We start from the raw sequence: 20,658 nt of genomic DNA on the forward strand, positions 1-20,658 counted from the left end.
AAGCTATTCTTAAATTTTACCAATACAGAGCCACTATCTTTATACTTTAATTTTAGTCTTTAGAATGCTTATTAATGTCTCTAATTTAAAATAATTTTTATAATATTCTTTTAATTCTTTGTATTATTAACTTATTTATATGTGTTATAGTTCAAAAGAAACATTTATGTAGCATATTTAGAATGTTTTATTTTGTCATTATTTATAGACACTATCTGCCGATTTTATGTTTTTTTTTATTTTGGTTTGTATGTAAAGAATAACAATAGTTAATTTCTGTTATCATTTATTTCTCTAAAAATAAATAAATAAATCTATAAATAATTATTTCAAAAAAAGGCCAGTCTTTATCTCATGGGTTGAGGAATGGTTTTGGGGGTTGGGTAAAGGATTGGACTTCTTAGGCGTGGTAGGGAGCGGGGGCAGGGGCATAAGCGGGGGCGGGCTTGTAGGCAGGGGCAGGGGCATAAGGCTTAGCCTCGGGGTAGACGGGGGTACCCTCGTAGGAAACCTCGGCGACGTAACCGTTGTAGTGGTCAGCGGTGTAGGTCACGGTCTGGATTCTGCCATCGGGAAGAGCAACCTGGTAGGATCCCTTGACGTTTCCGGAGGGATCGGCGTTCTCGGTAGCCTTGAAGTTAGCCTTGGAGTAGTCGTCAGCGACACCGTACTCGAAAGCATAGGGGGCGGGCTCCTCCTTGCCCTCAACATAGGGAGCAGGGGCGTGGTAGGGAGCGGGGGCAGGGGCGTGGTAGGGAGCGGGCTTAGCTACAACAACGGGGGCAGCGTGGTAGGCAGGGGCGGCGTGAACAATGGGAGCGGCGTGGTAGGCGGGGGCGTGGACAACGGGGGCGGCGTGGTAGGCGGGGGCGTGGACAAGGGGAGCGGCGTGGTAAGCGGCACCGTGGTGGAGGGGAGCGGCGTGCACGACGGCGTGGCCACCGTTGTGGGCGACGGCACCGTGGGCGGGGGCGATCTCGGCCAGACCCTTGGAGTTATCGGCCTGGTGAACAGAGGCGTGGCTGGCGCCGAAAGCCTTGGACACCTGGACGGTTCTCACCTCACCGTCAGCCTGAAAGGAAAAGAAGAGTTAAGGATAATTTACTTATAGGACTGCATTTAAACACATTTAAAAATAAGATTTTTAAAGATAAATCATAGACTTTTTTTTTATAAAAAAAAATATAAAATACTTATTATTATTCTTTAGAAGAAAAAAGTATCATATCACCTTTCTCTATAATATCAAGATAATATAAAGATTAATACTTTTTTCCTAGAATTTTCTATTATAGTACCGGAGTTTTTCTACAGCTTTAACGTGTTCATCTGTCTGTCTGTCATAAAAATTGAGTGCGCTTTTGTTAATTTAATGCTGCGCCCTAAGTATCAAGGGAGGAAGGGGAGGGTGAAATAAAAAAGACCTAAATTTTAAGAGAGAATAGCATAAAACTATCCCGAGACCAAAATCAAGCTTCCCTAAAATGGAAAACCCAATCGGTGTAGTTGTTACCTTACTAATTCATATAATAAGCTTTAGCTTCGCTAATACTTAACATGTATATTCTTGGTTTCTTATGAACAAAGGTGACGTAAATATTTACTAGTAAACTTTGTATTCTTAGGAAAAAGTATATTATTTTTTTCAGTTTAATCTAAAGCAAATAAAGTAACTAACAGATAAATATCACCAAGAAATAGCCATTGAAACAAAATTTAGGTTTGTTCAGGTTATGAAAGGTTTTAAGAATCCTGATACATATTTCTTGATAATAAGTAAGCCTTAAATTTAAACAATAGTTATTTATCGAATCTTATTATAGACAACTTTCCGCTGATATTGAAATAAAAAAGTATAAAATTTAAACTAATTTTGTTAGTCTGGAGGGGCCGAAGGCATGGGCTAAAAAACTGGTTTTAATCTTATAATTGTACATTTTTATATTCCATAAAAACTGTCTGTAATACAATGCTATATATGATTTTTCTGTGTGGGCGAGAACCGGTTCTATTCCACTGGATATTAATCGGTTTTGTAGCTTACCTTGGTAACTGACTGGTGGCTGGTCTGACCGGCGTAGCCGTAGTGGGGGGCAACGGGGTGGACGGGGATGGCGGAGGCAACTGCCATAAAAGCAGCGGAGATAACAAAGGCCTAAAAATAAAGTCAATAGTAAGTGGGTAAGCCAAAAAAATCAAAACATTGCATCATTGATAGAAAACGTAATAGCGGATTTCTACGTATTTTCACAAAATCTTTTGATTTATTATTTTAGGTTAGGTAAATATTAATGATTGGCCTGCAAAGTAGGAAAATAAGCCCCGCAGGGTTAGGGCCCCCGCAGGAGCTAGAAATAGGAGAAAAGCTACTATGAAATTACGATGAAACCCACTACTTAGTTTTCTTAGCATGATCCAAAACATTTTTTTTAAATACAGGAATTATTAGCAAATATTGGAAGTAACAATGGGTTGCAAATTAATTTAACCTCCATTGTAGAAATAATTGTATATAAAATACTTTTCCTTGTCAGAATAACGTATTCTTTAATATGAACATAAATTTAACCCAAACACGACGCTACACACGTGATTGTTGGCAGAACAAGGATAAAAATACGTTCATTATTAGCGCAGCAATAACAAGTATTTAACTATTCAGTGATATAACATGTGTTTCAAGCCTAAATATGTTATTCTAATAATTTATTTTTTTTAGCATGTTTTTAATGTTATTTAATTGCTATGTGTTGAGACATTTTATAGGACGTAATGACGCACCGCCATAGTTTTAGAGCAGATGTGCTACTTTAACAAAGGGTGTGGTGGCATGCTTAGCATCATGTGCATGGTAAAACATGCACGTACATACACACACCCACAAACACACACACAAACACACACACGCACATTTATGTTTAAGCAACACGAAATAATGGGATTGACCTTTTCAAAAAATAACGCGATTGTTGTTTGGGGTTGCGGGTTGGGGGGTTGGGTTGAGGTGGGAGCGATGCTTGCATTTAAGACACCAAAAGGATGAATGCCTTACGGGGCTTATTGCCCTTGAGGGGTATTTTCTTGAAGGGGAGTGTGTATGTTTTTGAATATAAAAAAAGGGCAAGGCATTTTTTTATCATGGGTTAACGGGATCTTTTTTTCCAACATGATGTAAATTTTGGTTGGTATAGGGAAAAAAAGATAAAATCTTTTGTGTGTGTGTTTTAAAATGATTTTCAATGTTATAAAGTTTCAATTTAAAACTTAACATAAAAATATGTGAAAAAATTGTAATATTTTTTTGAATTACTTGAATCTTTGTTTGTTATGTTCTACTAAAATGTATTATATAACCCCTATTATTAAAAAATGTCACAAAGCATTTTTTCTCATCAATTATTAAGAAAGATTTTTTAATAAAAAAAAATAATAACAATGCAGAAATGCTCATAGATATCGCAGCAATCATAAAAAAGTATTGTTAACAGTGGCGTGCAGAGGGTATTGCCATGGGGTTGAAAACTTTTAAAGAAAATCTAGCTTCTCCAATTTTAATTTCTAGGGGGTGGAGGGGTGGGGGGGGGGTGTTGAAATTTTTTGCAGGTAATGAAAATAAATATTACTGAAAATAAACCATTGTTTAATAGGTATTTTAAAGTACAAATTTATTATTTAGTCACTTTTTTCAGTCTTTTTAAGGCCAGGTTATTGAAAATAGATATGATATTTACACAGTAGGATGGTTAAAGACTTGTAAGCAAATGATAACATAGGAAATATAAGAAAAAAAAAACTTGAAATATAGTCAAAAACCATCCAAAATCTTAAATTTAATGTCCATATTAACCACGATCTTATTAAACAAAAATATCTTATGTTATATAGATGATAATATTTAGTATAGAATAATTGGATTAAATTATATAAATAAAGTACAACTAGAAAATCTTCAAAAAACAATCTAATTAAATTTAGAATATAAATATAAATAACTTTTTTTATTAAAAGTATAGCATCAATGTAGTTTATTATTTAGCAGATAATGTCAATATATCACTAAATATGGCAATTTTATTAGATAGAACAATGAATTTTAAGCATATAACGGACTTAATTTAGTTATAGAGTTGCTTTGCTACTAAAAATTTCATAATGATATAAGAATTTTGAGTACCATTTCAAAAACTTTTAAAAATCTAAAGAAATTTAAATGAAAACTTTATATTAGAAATATGAACTAAAATGCCCAAAATATAGGAATCGAACCCGCAACATTCACACACACGACACACAAGAAGCTTCACTGAAAAATCACCTTCATGTTGAATTAGTCTTGTGTGGGGATCGACTGATAACTTTCGGGCTGTCGACTAAAGTTTTTATAGAAGCTTTCGGAAAAGGGTGTCTTACCTGCGTCAGTGGGTGCGTAAGTTACGCATGCGTCAGTGTAAAGTGTAAGCCTTTGCGTATAAGCGTAAAGGGCGTCTTATACGCACCTCCCCACTTCCATTTTTATGCGTATGCCTTCCCCCCCCCCCCCCGGTATTTTACCAAGTTTTTTAGTTGTCCTTCAAAAATGCATAAAAAGCTTATATTTTTGTACAAATAAGATAGTTTTTAAGCTTTAATTCGGTTAATAATCTTTGAAAAAGATTTTATGAGATTTTAGTGCACATTTAGAAAAAGCACACATACAATTTTAAATCAAATACATCCTATTATATTTCTTGTAGTTTTTTTTTAGCTATTCATTTAAATGTTATATTATCTTTAATGTATAAATACCCCGACCTTTTTTAAGGTAGTAAGAGAGAGAGAAGGAGAGAGAGAGAGAGAGAGAGAGAGAGAGAGAGAGAGAGAGCTTGTAGTATGAATGGCTAAAGATATGTTATAGGTCATATCTTATGTAGAAAAGCGTCCATACGGTCATACATAATTTATAGAGTTACATATAGTTACTTACAATAGAGTAATCAAAAAAAATCAGATTATCTACATTCAATCTTTGTTTTAGAGTTGCAACGCTTATTAGATTTTGATAGTTGTTAAAGGAATCCCCCGCTAGTTTCAACAATGTAATTTTATATAAAAAAAAATATTTTTTTGGTTAAATTTGAAAAACTCTAAAGGGCTTTGGTTAAACTTTTAGGGTATGGCTCACTATCTATCTATCTATCTATATGAATATATTTTCCCCCTTTCCACTACTAGATGTCTTAGATATAGGTAGTATTTTTTGACATTTAAGTTTGGTCTTTTTATAGGGTAATTCTTTGCAACAAATGGGGGGTGGGGTGGGTGACGAATTCGCCCCCATACTTGGTTAAAAAATTGAAGCTTTTTTACTTTGGGGGTTTGTCTGTAATTTTTAGCATAGATAATATCTAAATTTGGCATGTTAGTATCTTCCTATAAATTCAAAACAATGTAAGATTCCTGTAATACTAAGGTATAACTGTAAATTAAGTACTCCCTTTAAGATTTTATATGAATGCCAGTTTATTTGATGATTCCTTTAAAGATTAGGTATATACGATATTCAAAGGGTAGAATCTTTCTAACTATGACTCCAAACGGAAAGGAATTCAATAAAAAATTTAGCTTCACTTTTTGTGAATGTTCTCGTCCTTGTTTTACATAGTTCCCGTTACATGGGTAGATTCATCAATTTTTGGGGTTCGAAGCCAAGAATTGTGAAAGAATTAATTTCCTTATTCAAATCTACAGAAAATTATTTGAAATAAAATACAAAAAAAGGCTAAAATATAGATAAATTTGTATTCAACTGTGTAGATACTGTGGATACTTTCGATTTTAGATTGTGTAGATACTGTAGAGTCTATACTGTGTAGATAATGTAGAGTCTAGACAGTGTAGATACTGTAGAGTCTAGACTGTGTAGATAATGTAGAGTCTAGACTGTGTAGATAATGTAGAGTCTAGACTGTGTAGATGCTGTGGAGTCTAGACTGTGTAGATAATGTAGAGTCTAGACTGTGTAGATACTGTAGAGTCTAGACTGTGTAGATACTGTAGAGTTTAGACTGTGTGGATACTGTTAAGTCTAGACTTTATGGACACTGTATAGTCTAGACTGTGTAGATACTGTAGAGTCTAGACTGTGGAGATACTGTAGAGTCTAGACTGTGTAGAAAATGTAGAGTCAAGACTATGTAGATACTGTAGTGTCTAGACTGTGTAGATACTGTAGAGTCTAGACTGTGTAGATATTGTAGAGTCTAGAATGTATAGATACTGTAGAGTATAGACTATATAGATACTGTAGAGGCTAGACTATGTAGATACTTTAGATTCTAGATTTTGTAGATACTTTAGAGTCTAGACTGTGTAGATACAGTAGAGTCTAGACTGTGTAGAAACTGTAGGGTCTAGACTGTGTAGATACTGTATAGTCTATTGGGGTTCGAAGCCAAGAATTGTGAAAGAATTAATTTCATTATTCAAATCTACAGAAAATTATTTAAAATAAAATTCAAAAAAAGGCTAAAATATAGATAAATTTGTATTCGACTGTGTAGATACTGTGGGTACTTTAGATTCTAGATTGTGTAGATACTGTAGAGTATAGACTGTGTAGATACTTTAGAGTCTAGACTGTGTAGATACTTTAGAGTCTAGACTGTGTAGATACTGTAGAGTATAGACTGTGTATATACTGTAGAGTTTATAAGTTTTAAGTAAATATGACCCCTTCAAGCAACAACTTGGATTTTAAATGTCAGTGAGAATATTGCCCCCAAATTAAATGGCAATTTACCTCAAATTACCAATTGAGTGTTCAACACCCCCCCCCCCCTTACGCTTAGCTATTCTATAATTAAGATGTGTTCTGAGCCATACTGAAACATCAATTATGGTATTAAATACAGTTGTTTTAATAATACCAGTTTTGTTTTATAAAATACTGGTTCTCATTTAATGGTTTAAAATGTTGTTTTTGCTGCGCTCGAAATAACTGATATAAAGTGTTTTTGGTTATCTGAGGCATAAGGGGTGCTATAAAAGTCGAAAATAAGATGGGAAGGGGTTTGAGGATTCCAAAGTCGTTTAGACAGAATATGAAAATCTTTTCTTTTCTTTAACATAAAAATTCCCATATAACATATTATAAGAGGTGTGTGATAATCATAGGAAAATTAAATTTAGATTTAATGCATATTTTTGTTATAATATCAAAGCAATGAAACGGTGCAGTACCCATTCATAAAATAAACAATTAAGTTAAAGAATGTGTCCTAACTTTTGTATTTTTTGATTAACCGGGGTTCAACAAAATAGTTTTTTTCAAAATTTACTCAACAGAATTTAAAAAGTAAGGTGTCAAATTAAAGATCTTCTTACTATTTTTGTTCATAAGGACAATTTTCTTCTTTTTGTTGCGTTTTAGTACCTTAAAACCAACTTAAACAAAAACCCGATTGCACATCTAAATTCTATGGATCATTTTACTTCTTCTACTTACTAAAAGCACCGACTAGATATTTTTTTTAAAATCACAAAAGTTAGGACACGTTCTTTTTAAATTTTTGCTACAAGAAACCCACACTTACTTTAACCATCGCGTTTTCATATTGACTTCTCTGTTTAAAATCAGATTTCTAATCTTAAAAATGGTATTAGTAGAACAATAGAAAAGCAGTCTGAACTAGAAGAAGTTGTACTGTGAAATTGTTTAGAAAAAGTTTCTAAAAACCCCTGAAGTTTTGGAAAATTATTGCCAACGGCAGTTAATAGAAAGACCAATTTTCAAAAGAGTTATAAACAGTGCTCGGTAGCCTTATCCGCAGCTGTATTTAGCTCCAGCAAAAGCCGCAGCCACAGTAGAAAACACCCCATAAGCTTTAAAGCCTTAAAAATACTTTGAAAACTAGAAATTGTGGGGGGGGGGAGGTATAGAGTGTAAATTATACTGGAACCCAAAAGTTTATAAACACGTTCTTTCATCCACGGCCTTGGCTTTGGGTACTTTTATTAATTCGTGATTAATAGTTTATTTTTAAAACTTTTCCATTTTTAATTTGTTTACAAAAGGGGCAAATTTGTTTGTCATAATTAGAAATCAGTAATAAATCATACCCTCTGGAAAATTTGAATTTTTGGTAACCAATGCTTTTGAGGTCATTACTGTCTTTTTTAGTTAGTTGGAAAAAGCGTAAAAAAAGTATGAAATAAAATCTACAATGTACTATGTACTTTGTAAACCAGTTATTATCAAGGCAAAAAACTGGAATTTTCTCGATGTTTGTTTTTAATTTATTTTCAATGATTTTAATAATAATCTCAAATTACTGATTTTCAATCATATTCATAAAAGAATTGGAAACAAGGATACGACAATTTAGCAAAATTTAATTTGAAGTTTTGAAAAACAAAGTTTTTATCATATTACAAGTAGTATGGTTTTTTTGTACGTTAAGATAACGCTAACGCATTTTATCCCCCTAAATGCTATGGACGAAGCAGGTAATTAGGCAAACAAGCATTTTTAGGGCTATTATAAAATACTTGCTTTATAATTTGTTCATTTTAAACCATATCTATATCCATTGTTTTATTCCTATATTCCTGTTAATAGTACATTTGTTTCAAACGAGGGCAGTTAAAAGAATTTATTTATCATTTGGTAATAATTCCTATGACAACAAGGTTATAAGTGAAGCATCTCTAAAATCAAGTCCTATTGTAAGTTAGTACGATCTTTACTGTGTTGTATTTGGAGATTGGATTATAGGCTAATAACAGGACCATTTTTGTATAGTACACTGTTTTTTTCTCAGGATTTTAACAATTATTTTAAAGTTTTTTATCCTTTGACATAAAGAAGTAATGATTTTTGTTCGTAGTCTAATATTTCGATAACTAACTACTGAATGGATTTATTTCTCTATTTTAGGGAAGCTTCATAGAGGTCTTGTGATGGTTTTAGTCTTTTTTTTATATTTAAGTCTGATTTTTTAAGGCTATTTTTCTGTCCTAATTACTCCTTCGAAAACATAGCCCCTAGATATTAGGGTCGCATGCGTTAGTTTACTAAAATGTACAACATAAAGACATTTTTATAATCAAATAGGGTTATTTGCCATTGTACTTTTTAAACATATGTACAATCTCGGTCTACTGGGTCTTTATAATTCATTTGGGAGGTGTCCGAATAATAAATTTTAGAACAATAATCTTTTAAGATAGTCTATAGGTCTTGTGTGCTTGAATAGTGACACAGAATGACTATTAATATTATGTACTTTATTGTAGTGATGTTTTAGTAAAGTTTTTTAGTTTGTCCATTAATATCTCACTGACAAACCAATTTAAAACTGAATTTTAGGGAGGCTTCACATTATTCCTGGGATGTATTTAGGCTTTTCTATTTTTAAATTTACATCTTAGGATGGTTTTAAGCTATGAACCAAAAAAGGTAGCATTTTTGTTTTGAATTACTATGATTCTACATCATATATACATTAGCACAATATAGTTTCCTTTTGTATTGACTATTTTGGATATCTTACTTAATTTTTGCAAAATGTACCGTTATAAAGTACACAAAATTACCGCCAAATCTTGGTCAAAATCTAAAAGGTCAAGCAACCTATGAATAAAAGTCGAGTTTAAAGGTCAATTTGTAACAAATATGTGACATCATAGTAGGAGATATTTATTTAGTTGTAATTAAGACTTTATTATGAAAACTTAGAGTCAAGCTTATTTTATGGTCAAATATCAAAGATTATTTTAAATGTCATGTATCTTGATTCTTCTATAAGATCTCTCAAATGGCTATGCGAAAAGTTATTTTAGCTGCATTTTAGTTGTAGTCAGGTTTTAGGGTATTTTAGACTTCCACAATATAACATGTCGCATATGGTTCAAGCTAACTTTTTACAAAAAAGATCGGTGGTCCTTTTATAGATAGTAGTGGCTTCACCCCTAGCTTGTAGAAAAACTATATAGTTTAAACATTTAGCGGGATTTGTTGACACCCTGTTATTTTGGCTGTCGGTCTGTCTGTTTTTAAAAGCGAAGCTTTTCTATAATTAGGGTCGGTCCGTACGTCCGTCCGTCCGAGATAGTTAGCTTTTATTCGTTAATTTAGGCACGTTAGAATTGTCCTATCGATTTCAAACTTTGCATGGTGATTCCTGTAGTAGTTAGGTACGACTTAGAAAGCGTAGCAACTCTATAATCTTACCAGAATGTCCGTACGTCCATTCTAAACATGTTCATTTTTGTACTTTTTTAATAACAATTTTTTATGTGATAAAATCATCCGATCGATCTGATTTTTTGATTACTGATTCATATTACAATAAGGTACAATATTATGAGCGAAGTATCTCTGTAATCAAGTATTAAAAATGTCAGTATGTCCTTAAACAGAATTCTGTATTTAAGAAGTTTTGCAACAAATTTACGTATAATTTTGTCAAATCTTTTAATTTCATATTTTGTACATTCAGTTTTGACACTCAACAAAAGTTAATGTTCGTCTGTCATATCGTTTCAGAGCTTCGCTTTTATGGATGTTGTCATCCTTGTTGATAAAACATCTCCTTTTATGACACAACAAAAATTGATTTTTTCTCACCAAAAATTGGTTATAATTATAAAAAATGATATTTTTAAAACCACATTTACATAAATACAAAGAGAGTGTTTCCTAAAAACTATTAAAAATCACATAAAAAGTTTTAAATTTTGTTTCATTTTAGATACTACGATATTATAACTTCAATCTTGCAACAGATTGTCAAGTATACTGGAAAAGTGAGCTCACAGCTGGCTAAAATAACAATACCTCCATTCTATCCCCCTTAACCCCTTACCCTCCTATTGGATGAACAACCTGACAAATAAATGAGAAACTTCTTACCAAGCTAAATTTACGACAAATTTTCCCCTGTTAATGTATCCACGTATATATTACATCCATTAATATATAATGGTTGAAGTATAAATAAAATTCTAAAATTATTTTCTTCAAATATAATGTATTTAATTACGCTTTCATGGATTTTGTCATCCTTCCCTTTTTTAACGAATACCTAAAAATCCGCGAGTGTACGCAGGTTTAAAAAACACTGAAATACTGCTTATAAAAGTTTAATTAACTTTAATTTCAAATTCGCTTTCTTTTGTATATTTAGTCAAAAAAAAACTTTTTTTAACAATGCAATGATTGTAAAAACTGGAAAAAAAATTCCATATGTACACAATATGTTCATTACAATTTCCGACACTGAATTTGCATGTCACCGTATTTTTGTAATCTTGAACTTACCAGTATAAACTTTAAAGTTGAAAATTTTTTAATAGAACAAGAAAGACAACATGCAACAGTGCACAGCCATGCGTGAAAAATGTACTTTTGGTTACTGGCACCCTAAGTTTTATAAAACTTTCTCGTAATCATTCGAATCCGGTGGATAAGAACCGGTTCTCATCCATATGAAAAATCTATGTCTAGCATCGTATTATATCCAGCTTTCTACGAATATAAAAATGTACAATCATAAGATTAAAACCAGTTTTTTAGCCCGTGCATTCGGCACCTCGGGTCTAAAAAAACTGGTTTTAACCTTATAATTGTACATTCTATATCCGCGGAAAGCTGTTTATAATACGATGCGAGAAATAACTATTATCTCATTCGTTAATATAAAAACTTTTGAAGCTATTAAATCTTGATTGGGTTGCAGTGTTTTTTAACCTCCCAATTTTACCCCCTTTAATTAAAGGTTTGTTACATTTAACTTTTGGATAACTCGGATTATGAAATTAGACGTGATATTATTATTGTCATATCGATTTCTAACTTTTAATAGATGTTAAATCTTATGCCAATGCGTAGATAAGATACTTCTGGCTGTATCCACCCCCTTGTGCACACTTCTAGTTTATTTGAACTTTTTGTACTTTTGTACTTATTGTGTTTGTCTAAAAATGTCACAAAAGCGGTTTAATTTTACAAGAGGAGTGGTATTTTTAAGGAATTAATTTCAAGACATTGAATGAGATAAATATTCCAATAATAAATGCGTGAGTTAATTTGTAAGTTCGTGCTACTTATCAATTTTTAGGGGAGCCCCATCTAGTCATGTGTAGGCAGGTTTTAGACTGTTGAAATGTTTCATATTAATGACTCTGTCCCTAGTGTTTCGCCCCTAGTTTCTAGGGGACGAAGCAAAGTGTCAGGAAAATAGCTTAAAACAACCTCAGAAGAGAAAAATCTAATCAGACCAGCCATTGTTAAGATTTTAAGCTTTAGACAATAAAACCTTACTACTTCATGTCAAAGGATATGTTTGTATAATATCTTTTTTTCTCTATACTTCCTTTTCTCTCTCCTCCCTCCCCCTCCCCTATCTCTCTCTCTCTCTCTCTCTCTCTCTCTCTCTCTCTCTATCCCTCTATCCCTCTCTCTCTCTCTCTCTCTCTCTCTCTCTCTGTCTCTCTCTCTATCCCTCTCTGTATTTCGATCTATTACTTTCATGCTATATCGCATTTTCCTCCTTCCTTCTTCTTTGCTACAAATGGACGTAATCGTGTTTGTCCTTTCAATTGTTCTTTGATATAATACTATCCTTGGCTGCTTAACTCATTTATAGCATTCAACAGTTAGGGAGTTGGATCCATTTTTATAGAAGCAGAAATATAATCTATGATTATGGTTTGGACCCTCTAAAACTGTAATCTACCCTTCCACTTTCCCCTCTCTTGGTGAAGATATCTTCAACGCCGATACGATTTTTGAAATATAAGATTCCACTTTTGTCTCTCTTGTTGAAGATATCTTCACCAAGAGAGGCAAAAGTGGAATCTTAAATTTCAAATATCGTATCGGCGTTGAAGATATCTTCACCAAGAGAGGGGAAAGTGGAATCTTACATTTCAAAAATCTTATCGGCGTTGAAGATATCTTCACCAAGAGAAGGGAAAGTAGAATCTTACATTTCAAAAATCGTATCGGCGTTGAAGATATCTTCACCAAGAGAGGGGAAAGTGGAAGGGTAGATTACAGTTTTAGAGGGTCCAAACCATAATCATAGATTATATTTCTGCTTCTATAAAAATGGATTCAACTCCCTAACTGTTTATAGCATTCAAAGGTGTTAACTAAATCTCGTTATTTACTTGTAATCTAAGCACATCAAAATAAAAGGTTAAAAAGGACAACTGAACTACTCAAAAATAAAAGCAAAACTTCATATTAATAACAAGGATGACAACATTAATAAGTTGCCAGTAACAGATTATATAATCATTCAGCAAAATGTCAAAAAAAGTTAAACAATTGGGCATCCAATATATCAAACATCTATTTTTACTATTACTTTAGTGCAAAAATAAAAAGACTCTAATTACATTACTTACAGACAGACAGACGGACAAAACAATCTATAGAGTTAATGCGCAGAAGTCACAGAAATCTTCACCAAAAATTTTTTAGCTTTATATCTTTAACAAAAGCCAATAAAATATCATTGGTCCTAACTAGAAATGTAACACAGGGATCTAAAGGGATAAGACAATGGTCGATAAATTGATCTACATACATCCCCAATGATGATACACAAAATTACCCATTCTGTAATCAAACTTCAATAAAAATCACTAGAGTTGTTGAGCTAACTATTAAGAAAACGTTATTATAAGTCTTTGGGGACTAGTGTAATAAAAAGTAAAATGTTCCCTCCCTCTCAGAAAGTCACAGCATACAATATAGGTAAAAATGTACAGTACATTACAATAATAGTATCAACTATTGGCATATCCCCTAAGAACCCTATTTGTTTTTTGGACAGGCCCCTTCAAATGTTAGATTAACCAGTATATTACTTAAATGTTCTTAGTTATAAAGCTACTCTACAGATTTTTGTTATCCTTAACATATATTAATTTATAACTGATCCAGTAGAGTTTAATACTTTATTAAAGAAAACTTCGCTATCTTAAGAAATAAGATAATGTAGATAAATTAAATTGATGTACTCTCCAATTATGATGAAAGCATTACGCATTCCGTAGATTTATATTGTTGGTGGAAAAGATTGGTCAATGCTAGTTTGTACAATCCAAACAATGTATAATAATATCCCCAAAGTTTTTAGGCCATCAGATGAGTAGGCATTTATAAATCATTGGGGACCAGTAAAGTTTACAGTCCAATGTGTCCTCCCTCCGTCATAAACCATGTTTCTTTTTATTTGAAATATTTCTTAAAGCTTCGCAACTTACGAACCAAATTCTTCTTGTTCTTAAGTATTCATTTAAATGACAAAAGGTATATTTATATAACCTATTTTGGTTGTACAATAACTTAAAAAGTTATATAATTTAAGGATTAGAAAATACAATTTTTTAAAAAGATAGCGAAAGAAAGAGAGAGAGAGAGAGAGTAAGAAAGGTTGATAGATAGTTGCATAAATAGATAGATATAAGAGGTTAACTCACAAACAAAATATGAATTTTACATATTTATTCAGACATTACAAATTGTTAAGAGCATGTTTGCTCTCTTCAGGATGTCAATATAAAATAGATAGATATAAAATATGGTAACCCAAATATTTAATATTTTAATAAATAAGGCCTAATGGCCAGATAGTCAGTAAAAACAAGGATGACAACATCAATAAAATCAAAGCTTAGAAGATAAGACAATGAAACGATTTAAATCATCAGATACTTTACATGTAGAATATACCAGTGGTTTCGCCCATACCATCTAGGCGCTCTGTGTTCCAAGAGGGAAATAAAATGCGGGACTCATTCGAAGCCTCCATCAAAATGAGAACCAAATAACATTGGTGGTTAGCGAGAACTTAACAGACAAACTAAATATATAATTTTTACTTAAATTAATTTTGCAGCTAATGCAAATACTATTTTTTTTTAACACAAAATGACAACAAATCACAATATTTGTTGAGTTTTAAGAAAAAAAAATAAATTACATGAACAAAAAATAAATTTAACATTATTTTACAGGACATACAGACATGTACTAGTTATTGAGTGGCTGAGCTATTAAAAATAGCACAAACCTAACGAAATACCAAAGAAAGACAGATAAAACCACGGATTCAAAGATAGGACAATGGAATTAAATTTGACTGATAATCCAAATTTTTTTAGATTCACGTTTTCTCATTCGTTGGCTTAAATACTTTTATTTAATTTTGATTGGTTGATTCCCATCTAGTAGTGTCCAAACTTTTCAAGCAATAGTCTTTATTTATTACAGGAAAAGAAATTGTAAAATAATAAAAGCTATTGTCCTTTCACTCCCTGAATAAAACACAGAGAAATACAAATAAATTAAAAGATTTGATATCCAATCAAGTCTTTTTGGCAATCTTCAACATTTCAACAGAGTAGCAAATTTCAAAACAAAGACAGTTAAAAACAAGGTGGATTACATCCATAATAGCAAAGCTAAATAATCAGACAGATGAACATACGAACATTATGCTTATATAATAGCAATGCTTTCATCTTTAGTTTAATATCATTAATTTTAAAAAATAAATAAGTAACGAAATGTTTGGCAGTCTGTGTGTTTGTACTGAAGGATTGTACACGCTGCATGGACCAACATGGTTTTCCTTTGCAGAAATGCTTTTTATAGGTTCAGGAAAGGTTTATAACTATTTGGAGGGAGGATACCTCCACCCTCCCAAGAGTTGTCGCCATTAGAAGACGTTTTATAAAACAGACAGTATAATTTATAGTCCAAATTCAAAATTGACAAAATTATATACTCATACATAAATCTTTTACTTTCATAGTATACCACTATGAGAAAATTTAAACTTTTTTCTATTTGACAAGGATGACAGCAACCAAAAAAACATCAAAATACATTTTCTCGTATTTATTCGAATCCGGTGGATAGGAACCGGTTCTCATCCATACGAAAAAACTATGTCTAGCATCGTATTATATCCAGTTTTCTACGAATATAGAAATGTACAATCATAAGATTAAAACCAGTTTTTTAGCCGGTGCCTCCGGCACCTCGGGGCTAAAAAACTAGTTTTAATCTTATAATTGTACATTCTATATCCGCGGAAAGCCGTTTATAATACGATACGAGAAATAACTATTATAACAACTTCATCACGGTGGGAGAGGATATTGGATAAATCGTTCTGGTAACCCAAAGTTTTATAATAATCTTAAAAACATTGGGTACTTTTCTACCGATGATTTTAATCTACAAGAGGGTAAATTTTGTTATAATTGTACATCAATTTGTTTCAATTGTCCTATTCCTTCAGATCCCTAAAACATAGAAGTGTGGCTCAGGGGGGGGGGGAGGGTGTAAAGTATGGTTAACAATCAAAAAAATTGTGGTATTGTTCGATTAATCCCCATAACCTTATTCGCCCTCAAAAAAAAATAATAAAAAGCTTGGACGTCCTTGCTGCGGCTGTTTTAAGAGTAACCTTTCTCGTATTCATTCGAATTGGTGGATAGGAACCGGTTCTCATCCAGTTTTTTTAGACCGTGCCTTCGGCATCTCGGGGCTAAAAAAACTGGTTTTAATCTTATAATTTTACATTTTATATCCGCGGAAAGCCGTTTATAATACGATGCGAGAAATAACTATTCTTCCCTCGTTTCGAAAAAAGATCAGAAATACCATTGCTTTAGCAGCAGAAGAATAGATACATGAAAGAAGGTTACACCATCTTATCCTAAAATTTATATGAATTAAAAGATTTTTTTGTTAGTTCTTTAACAAAACAGAGATATATTTAAACAAACAAAACTTTATCTACATACAGGGGCGTCCAAGCTTTTTATTTTTTGGGGGGGTAAAATTTGCTTGGGGGGGTAATTACCCCTGAAATCTGTTGGCAGGGGTAAAATTTGTATACCCCCCACAAAATTTACCCCCGGGGTAAAATTTTTTTTGGGGGGGTAATTTAAATTTTATAAAAAATTTAGTAGTAAAAATTTTTTTTGTTAGAGATTTTCTATTTTGGGGGGGGGGGTATTTACCCCCCTAAAATTGTTTGGGGGGGTAAATACCCCCTCCTAAATGGTTGGGGGTGCCTACGGCAGGGTACCCCCAAATTCGTTTGGGGGGGGGGGGGTAATCGCCCCATTACCCCTCCCCCCCCCTTGGACTTCTATGTCTACATATATTTAAGCCTTTTAACTTTTATTGTTACGCTCATTGACTTATTCTTATATTCATTACATTGTTTCAGTTGTTTTGGAACAAGGATGACAACTTCAATAAAAGCGAAGCTCAAACAAACGAAGTTATAGAGTGTCACACCTTATAAGCAGAATATTAATTTTAACTCTACACAAAATTTTATCAAAATTTGTTGTAAATTGCTTAGATACGGAATTCTACAAAGTTTGAAATCGATAGGATAATTCTAACATGTCTAAACAACAAAAATTATTCGTTAGGGACATACTGACGAACATACCCATTGTATAGAAAAGCTTCGCTTTCAAAGATCACCGAATTTTAAATGTCAAAGGGTAAAAAACTTAGTATATAGATATAAATACAGCTCGGAGGGACATTGGATTGTAAATTATACTGCTGTGATTGACTTAAATTCTGCGCACCCCGATTTAGAGCACCATTGAAATGATTTAAAGATCCAGCTCTGTTCTTTAAAGTGTTCCAAACACATTCTTTGATCGTATGTTAAAAATCTTTGGACACTTATCAAATCTTCATATAAGGATGATAACATTTAGCAATGTCCAAACTTTTCCCCCTATAGTTTTAATTTACGAAAGGGGAAATCTTTTTGAACATAATTGGGGGTTTCAATAGTTCCTCAATATAACATGAGGAAGGAAGCTGGGATGGAGGGTATAACCCAGAGAGAAAGGGGACAATGGGCAATTTATTACACTAGTCCCCAAAACTTAATAATACAGTTTTCTTATTCGTTTGGGCTTAACATCTTTTGGGGACTTTTGAATTTTGATGGTTGATTCATTAAGTTGAGTGTTCAAATGTTTCAACAACTAATTATAACCTACAGAAGGGATAACTTTGTGAAACATCATTGAGAATGTACATCAATATATCGGCCATTGTCTTATCCCTTTAGATTCCTGCAATAAATCTATCTATCTATCTATTATACTGTAATAATTACTATTAATAACTGAGCTACTCATTATTAATGTAATATTATATATGTATTGTATATGCACTGAGTCATTTTTCAAACTTACCAATTTTTTGAAAAAGGTTCTAATTTTTAGTTTTTTAATCAATTAGAGCTAGATCATTTGATGGCTTAATAACTTTTGGGATTTTAAATATATCTTGATTGATTGGTTCAAGCTAGCATGGTCAATAATTTTCTGCCGATTTTATAATTAAAATAAGAGGTTATTATGTTCATTGTAATTGGAATTATGCATCAATTTATCGTATGTATTAGACATTTCTCGCTTTCGTTCATAACACTCTTGTTTATTGTCGTTTTTTAAAGGTCCAATAACAGAAAACGTAATAACTGCTAAATTTTCGTTAATTACTAAGTCTATTTAAATTGTCCGTCCTTAAAAGTCCTCAAAGCTTTCAAGTCATATTTATAAAACTTTTGGTACTAATATAATTTGCAATACAATATCTTATCTTATTATTTTCAGTATAAATGTGCTATAAATTTTATTAAAGAGCTTTGCTTGGTTGCTGGAACACCAATACTTGTATGTGTGTGTGTGTGTGTGTGTGTGTAACTCTGTGTGTGGGTGTGTGAATGGGAGGGGATATTATAAGTGAATATTGATAAGATAATTATAGTTATAGATATTATTATTAACCAGGATAGAGATAAGTTTTAAAAACCTATATACTAAAGTAACAGGATGTCTGCTTGAAGAATTTTGCTAACAATTGAACCAATTTGGATCTCCTATACAGTTAAGCTTTATATAGGTCCAGAGCTTTCAGGGCCATTCCTTCTTTCAAACATACAGAACCATTTTGCCGACTTCCCTTACCTACATTATTCTATTAGTCAGAGGTTCTTAACCTTGGAGACCTGCTGGGGATATAAGTACGGCCAACACCAGTTCAACAATAGCCTTAAGATTGGTTTTCAAGGTCCAGCTTCCTCCAGAGACGCTTCTTGAACGGACGTGTTCTTTATAACTATTTTTTTTGTAGGGGAGGAGGTGTACCTCAATTCCACCAAGAATCTTTCACCTTTTTTCATTAAAATTGAGGATCGACTTCTCCCACCCCCCCCCCCCTATTTTCTGAAGTATTTCTAGAGGCTTAGTCGCTAGTTAATTATATTTTCTAGAAACTTTCACTGTCTTTGATCATAAATATATCTATAAATACATGCATGCACAAGTAAACAAGGACCAAATCAACCAGAAAAAATAGAAAATGAAAAATAAAATATAAAAAAGTTTCTATTAGTTGACAGCATCCTTAACAAAGATGACAACATCCATAAAAGCGAAGCACTGAAACGGTAGGACAAACGAACACTAACATTTGTATAGTGTCTGAACTGAATAATCAGAATATAAAAGTATCGAAAGAGTCAAAGCAAAATTGTAAGTAAATTTGTTGAAAAACTACTTGATATAAAATAATGTTTATGGACATACTTACTATAGAGTTGCTTCGCTTATACTATTGTTCTTTGTTGTCCCAGGAATCAACATACAAAAAATCAGATCAAACGGATAATTAGATCACATAAAAATTTGTTGTTAAAAAAGTAGAAAAATCAACATGTTTAATATGGACGTACGGACATTCTGGTAATGATTATGGAGTTGTTACGCTTTCTAAACTACTACAGGAATCATCTTGCAAAGTTTAAAATCGATAGGACAATGCCTAAATTAACGAATAAAAGCTATCTATCTCGGACGTACGGACGGACGGACCGACCCTAATTATGGAAAAGCTTTGCTTTTAAAAAGCGAAGCTCATTAAATGAATGAACAGGATAAACACACATAGCCCGTGCCTTCGGCACCTCGGGGCTAAAATACTGGTTTTAATCTTACAATTGTACATTCTATATCCGCAGAAAGCTGTTTATAATACGATGCGAGAAATAACTTTTACTCAGGGAGGGAGTTGACATTAGTCTCTTTACACTAGTTTCCAAAGTTTTATAATAACTATTTTTCATTCGATGGCTTAACAAGTATAGGGACTTTTATAGAACTTTGTTTATCAAGTTGAGTGTACAAACGTTTCAACCACTAATTATAATCAATAGACTGGGAAATTGGGGATGCACTGTGCACATCAATTTATCGACCATTATCTTATCCCTTCAGATCCCTGCAACTTTCTAAAGTTCATTAATAGAAACTGCGTTTTACAATAAATAATTAATTTTGTTTCAATATAAAATATATTTTTATGACTTTTATACGAAACTTTAATGAACTTTTCATTGCATTTAATGTTTTTAAAATTAATTTTACTTTGATTCATTTGTTATGGTTGTGAAAGCTAAATTGCAAAATTTATACAGTTTGAATAAAATTGAAAATATGTAGTTCTAAATGGTTTTATTTGTTTGTTTATCAGGTTAGGTTAGGTTATATTTGGTAAAGGGTATCCCTACAGGGTTTATAGGTACACCACACTTGCCAAAATTTTAAATT

The 20,658-nt window shown here is 32.4% G+C and overlaps 1 protein-coding gene across 1 annotated transcript; it reads right to left on the minus strand.

The window, feature by feature from the left end:
* Positions 1 to 269: 269 nt before the first annotated feature.
* On the minus strand, positions 270 to 4,372 carry LOC145305202 (uncharacterized). Its single transcript, XM_080146763.1, has 3 exons — positions 4,316 to 4,372; positions 2,045 to 2,155; positions 270 to 1,072 (listed from the first exon to the last, which is right to left on the minus strand). Exons 1-3 carry the CDS (start codon positions 4,319 to 4,321, stop codon positions 401 to 403), a joined length of 789 nt encoding a protein of 262 aa, XP_080002889.1. The 5' UTR covers positions 4,322 to 4,372; the 3' UTR covers positions 270 to 400.
* Between the last annotated feature and the right edge of the window lie 16,286 nt (positions 4,373 to 20,658).

The sequence above is a fragment of the Acartia tonsa genome, chromosome 14, assembly GCF_053477335.1.
Source record: "Acartia tonsa isolate MP-2025a chromosome 14, ASM5347733v1, whole genome shotgun sequence".
Taxonomy (NCBI): domain Eukaryota; kingdom Metazoa; phylum Arthropoda; class Copepoda; order Calanoida; family Acartiidae; genus Acartia; species Acartia tonsa.

What these genes read in the sequence shown, in the direction of transcription:
- LOC145305202 (XM_080146763.1), bottom strand. An exon ending in GCCACCAGTCAGTTACCAAG is followed by an intron (nt 1,073 to 2,044) that starts GTAAGCTACAAA and finishes TTTTCCTTTCAG; the next exon opens with GCTGACGGTGAGGTGAGAAC.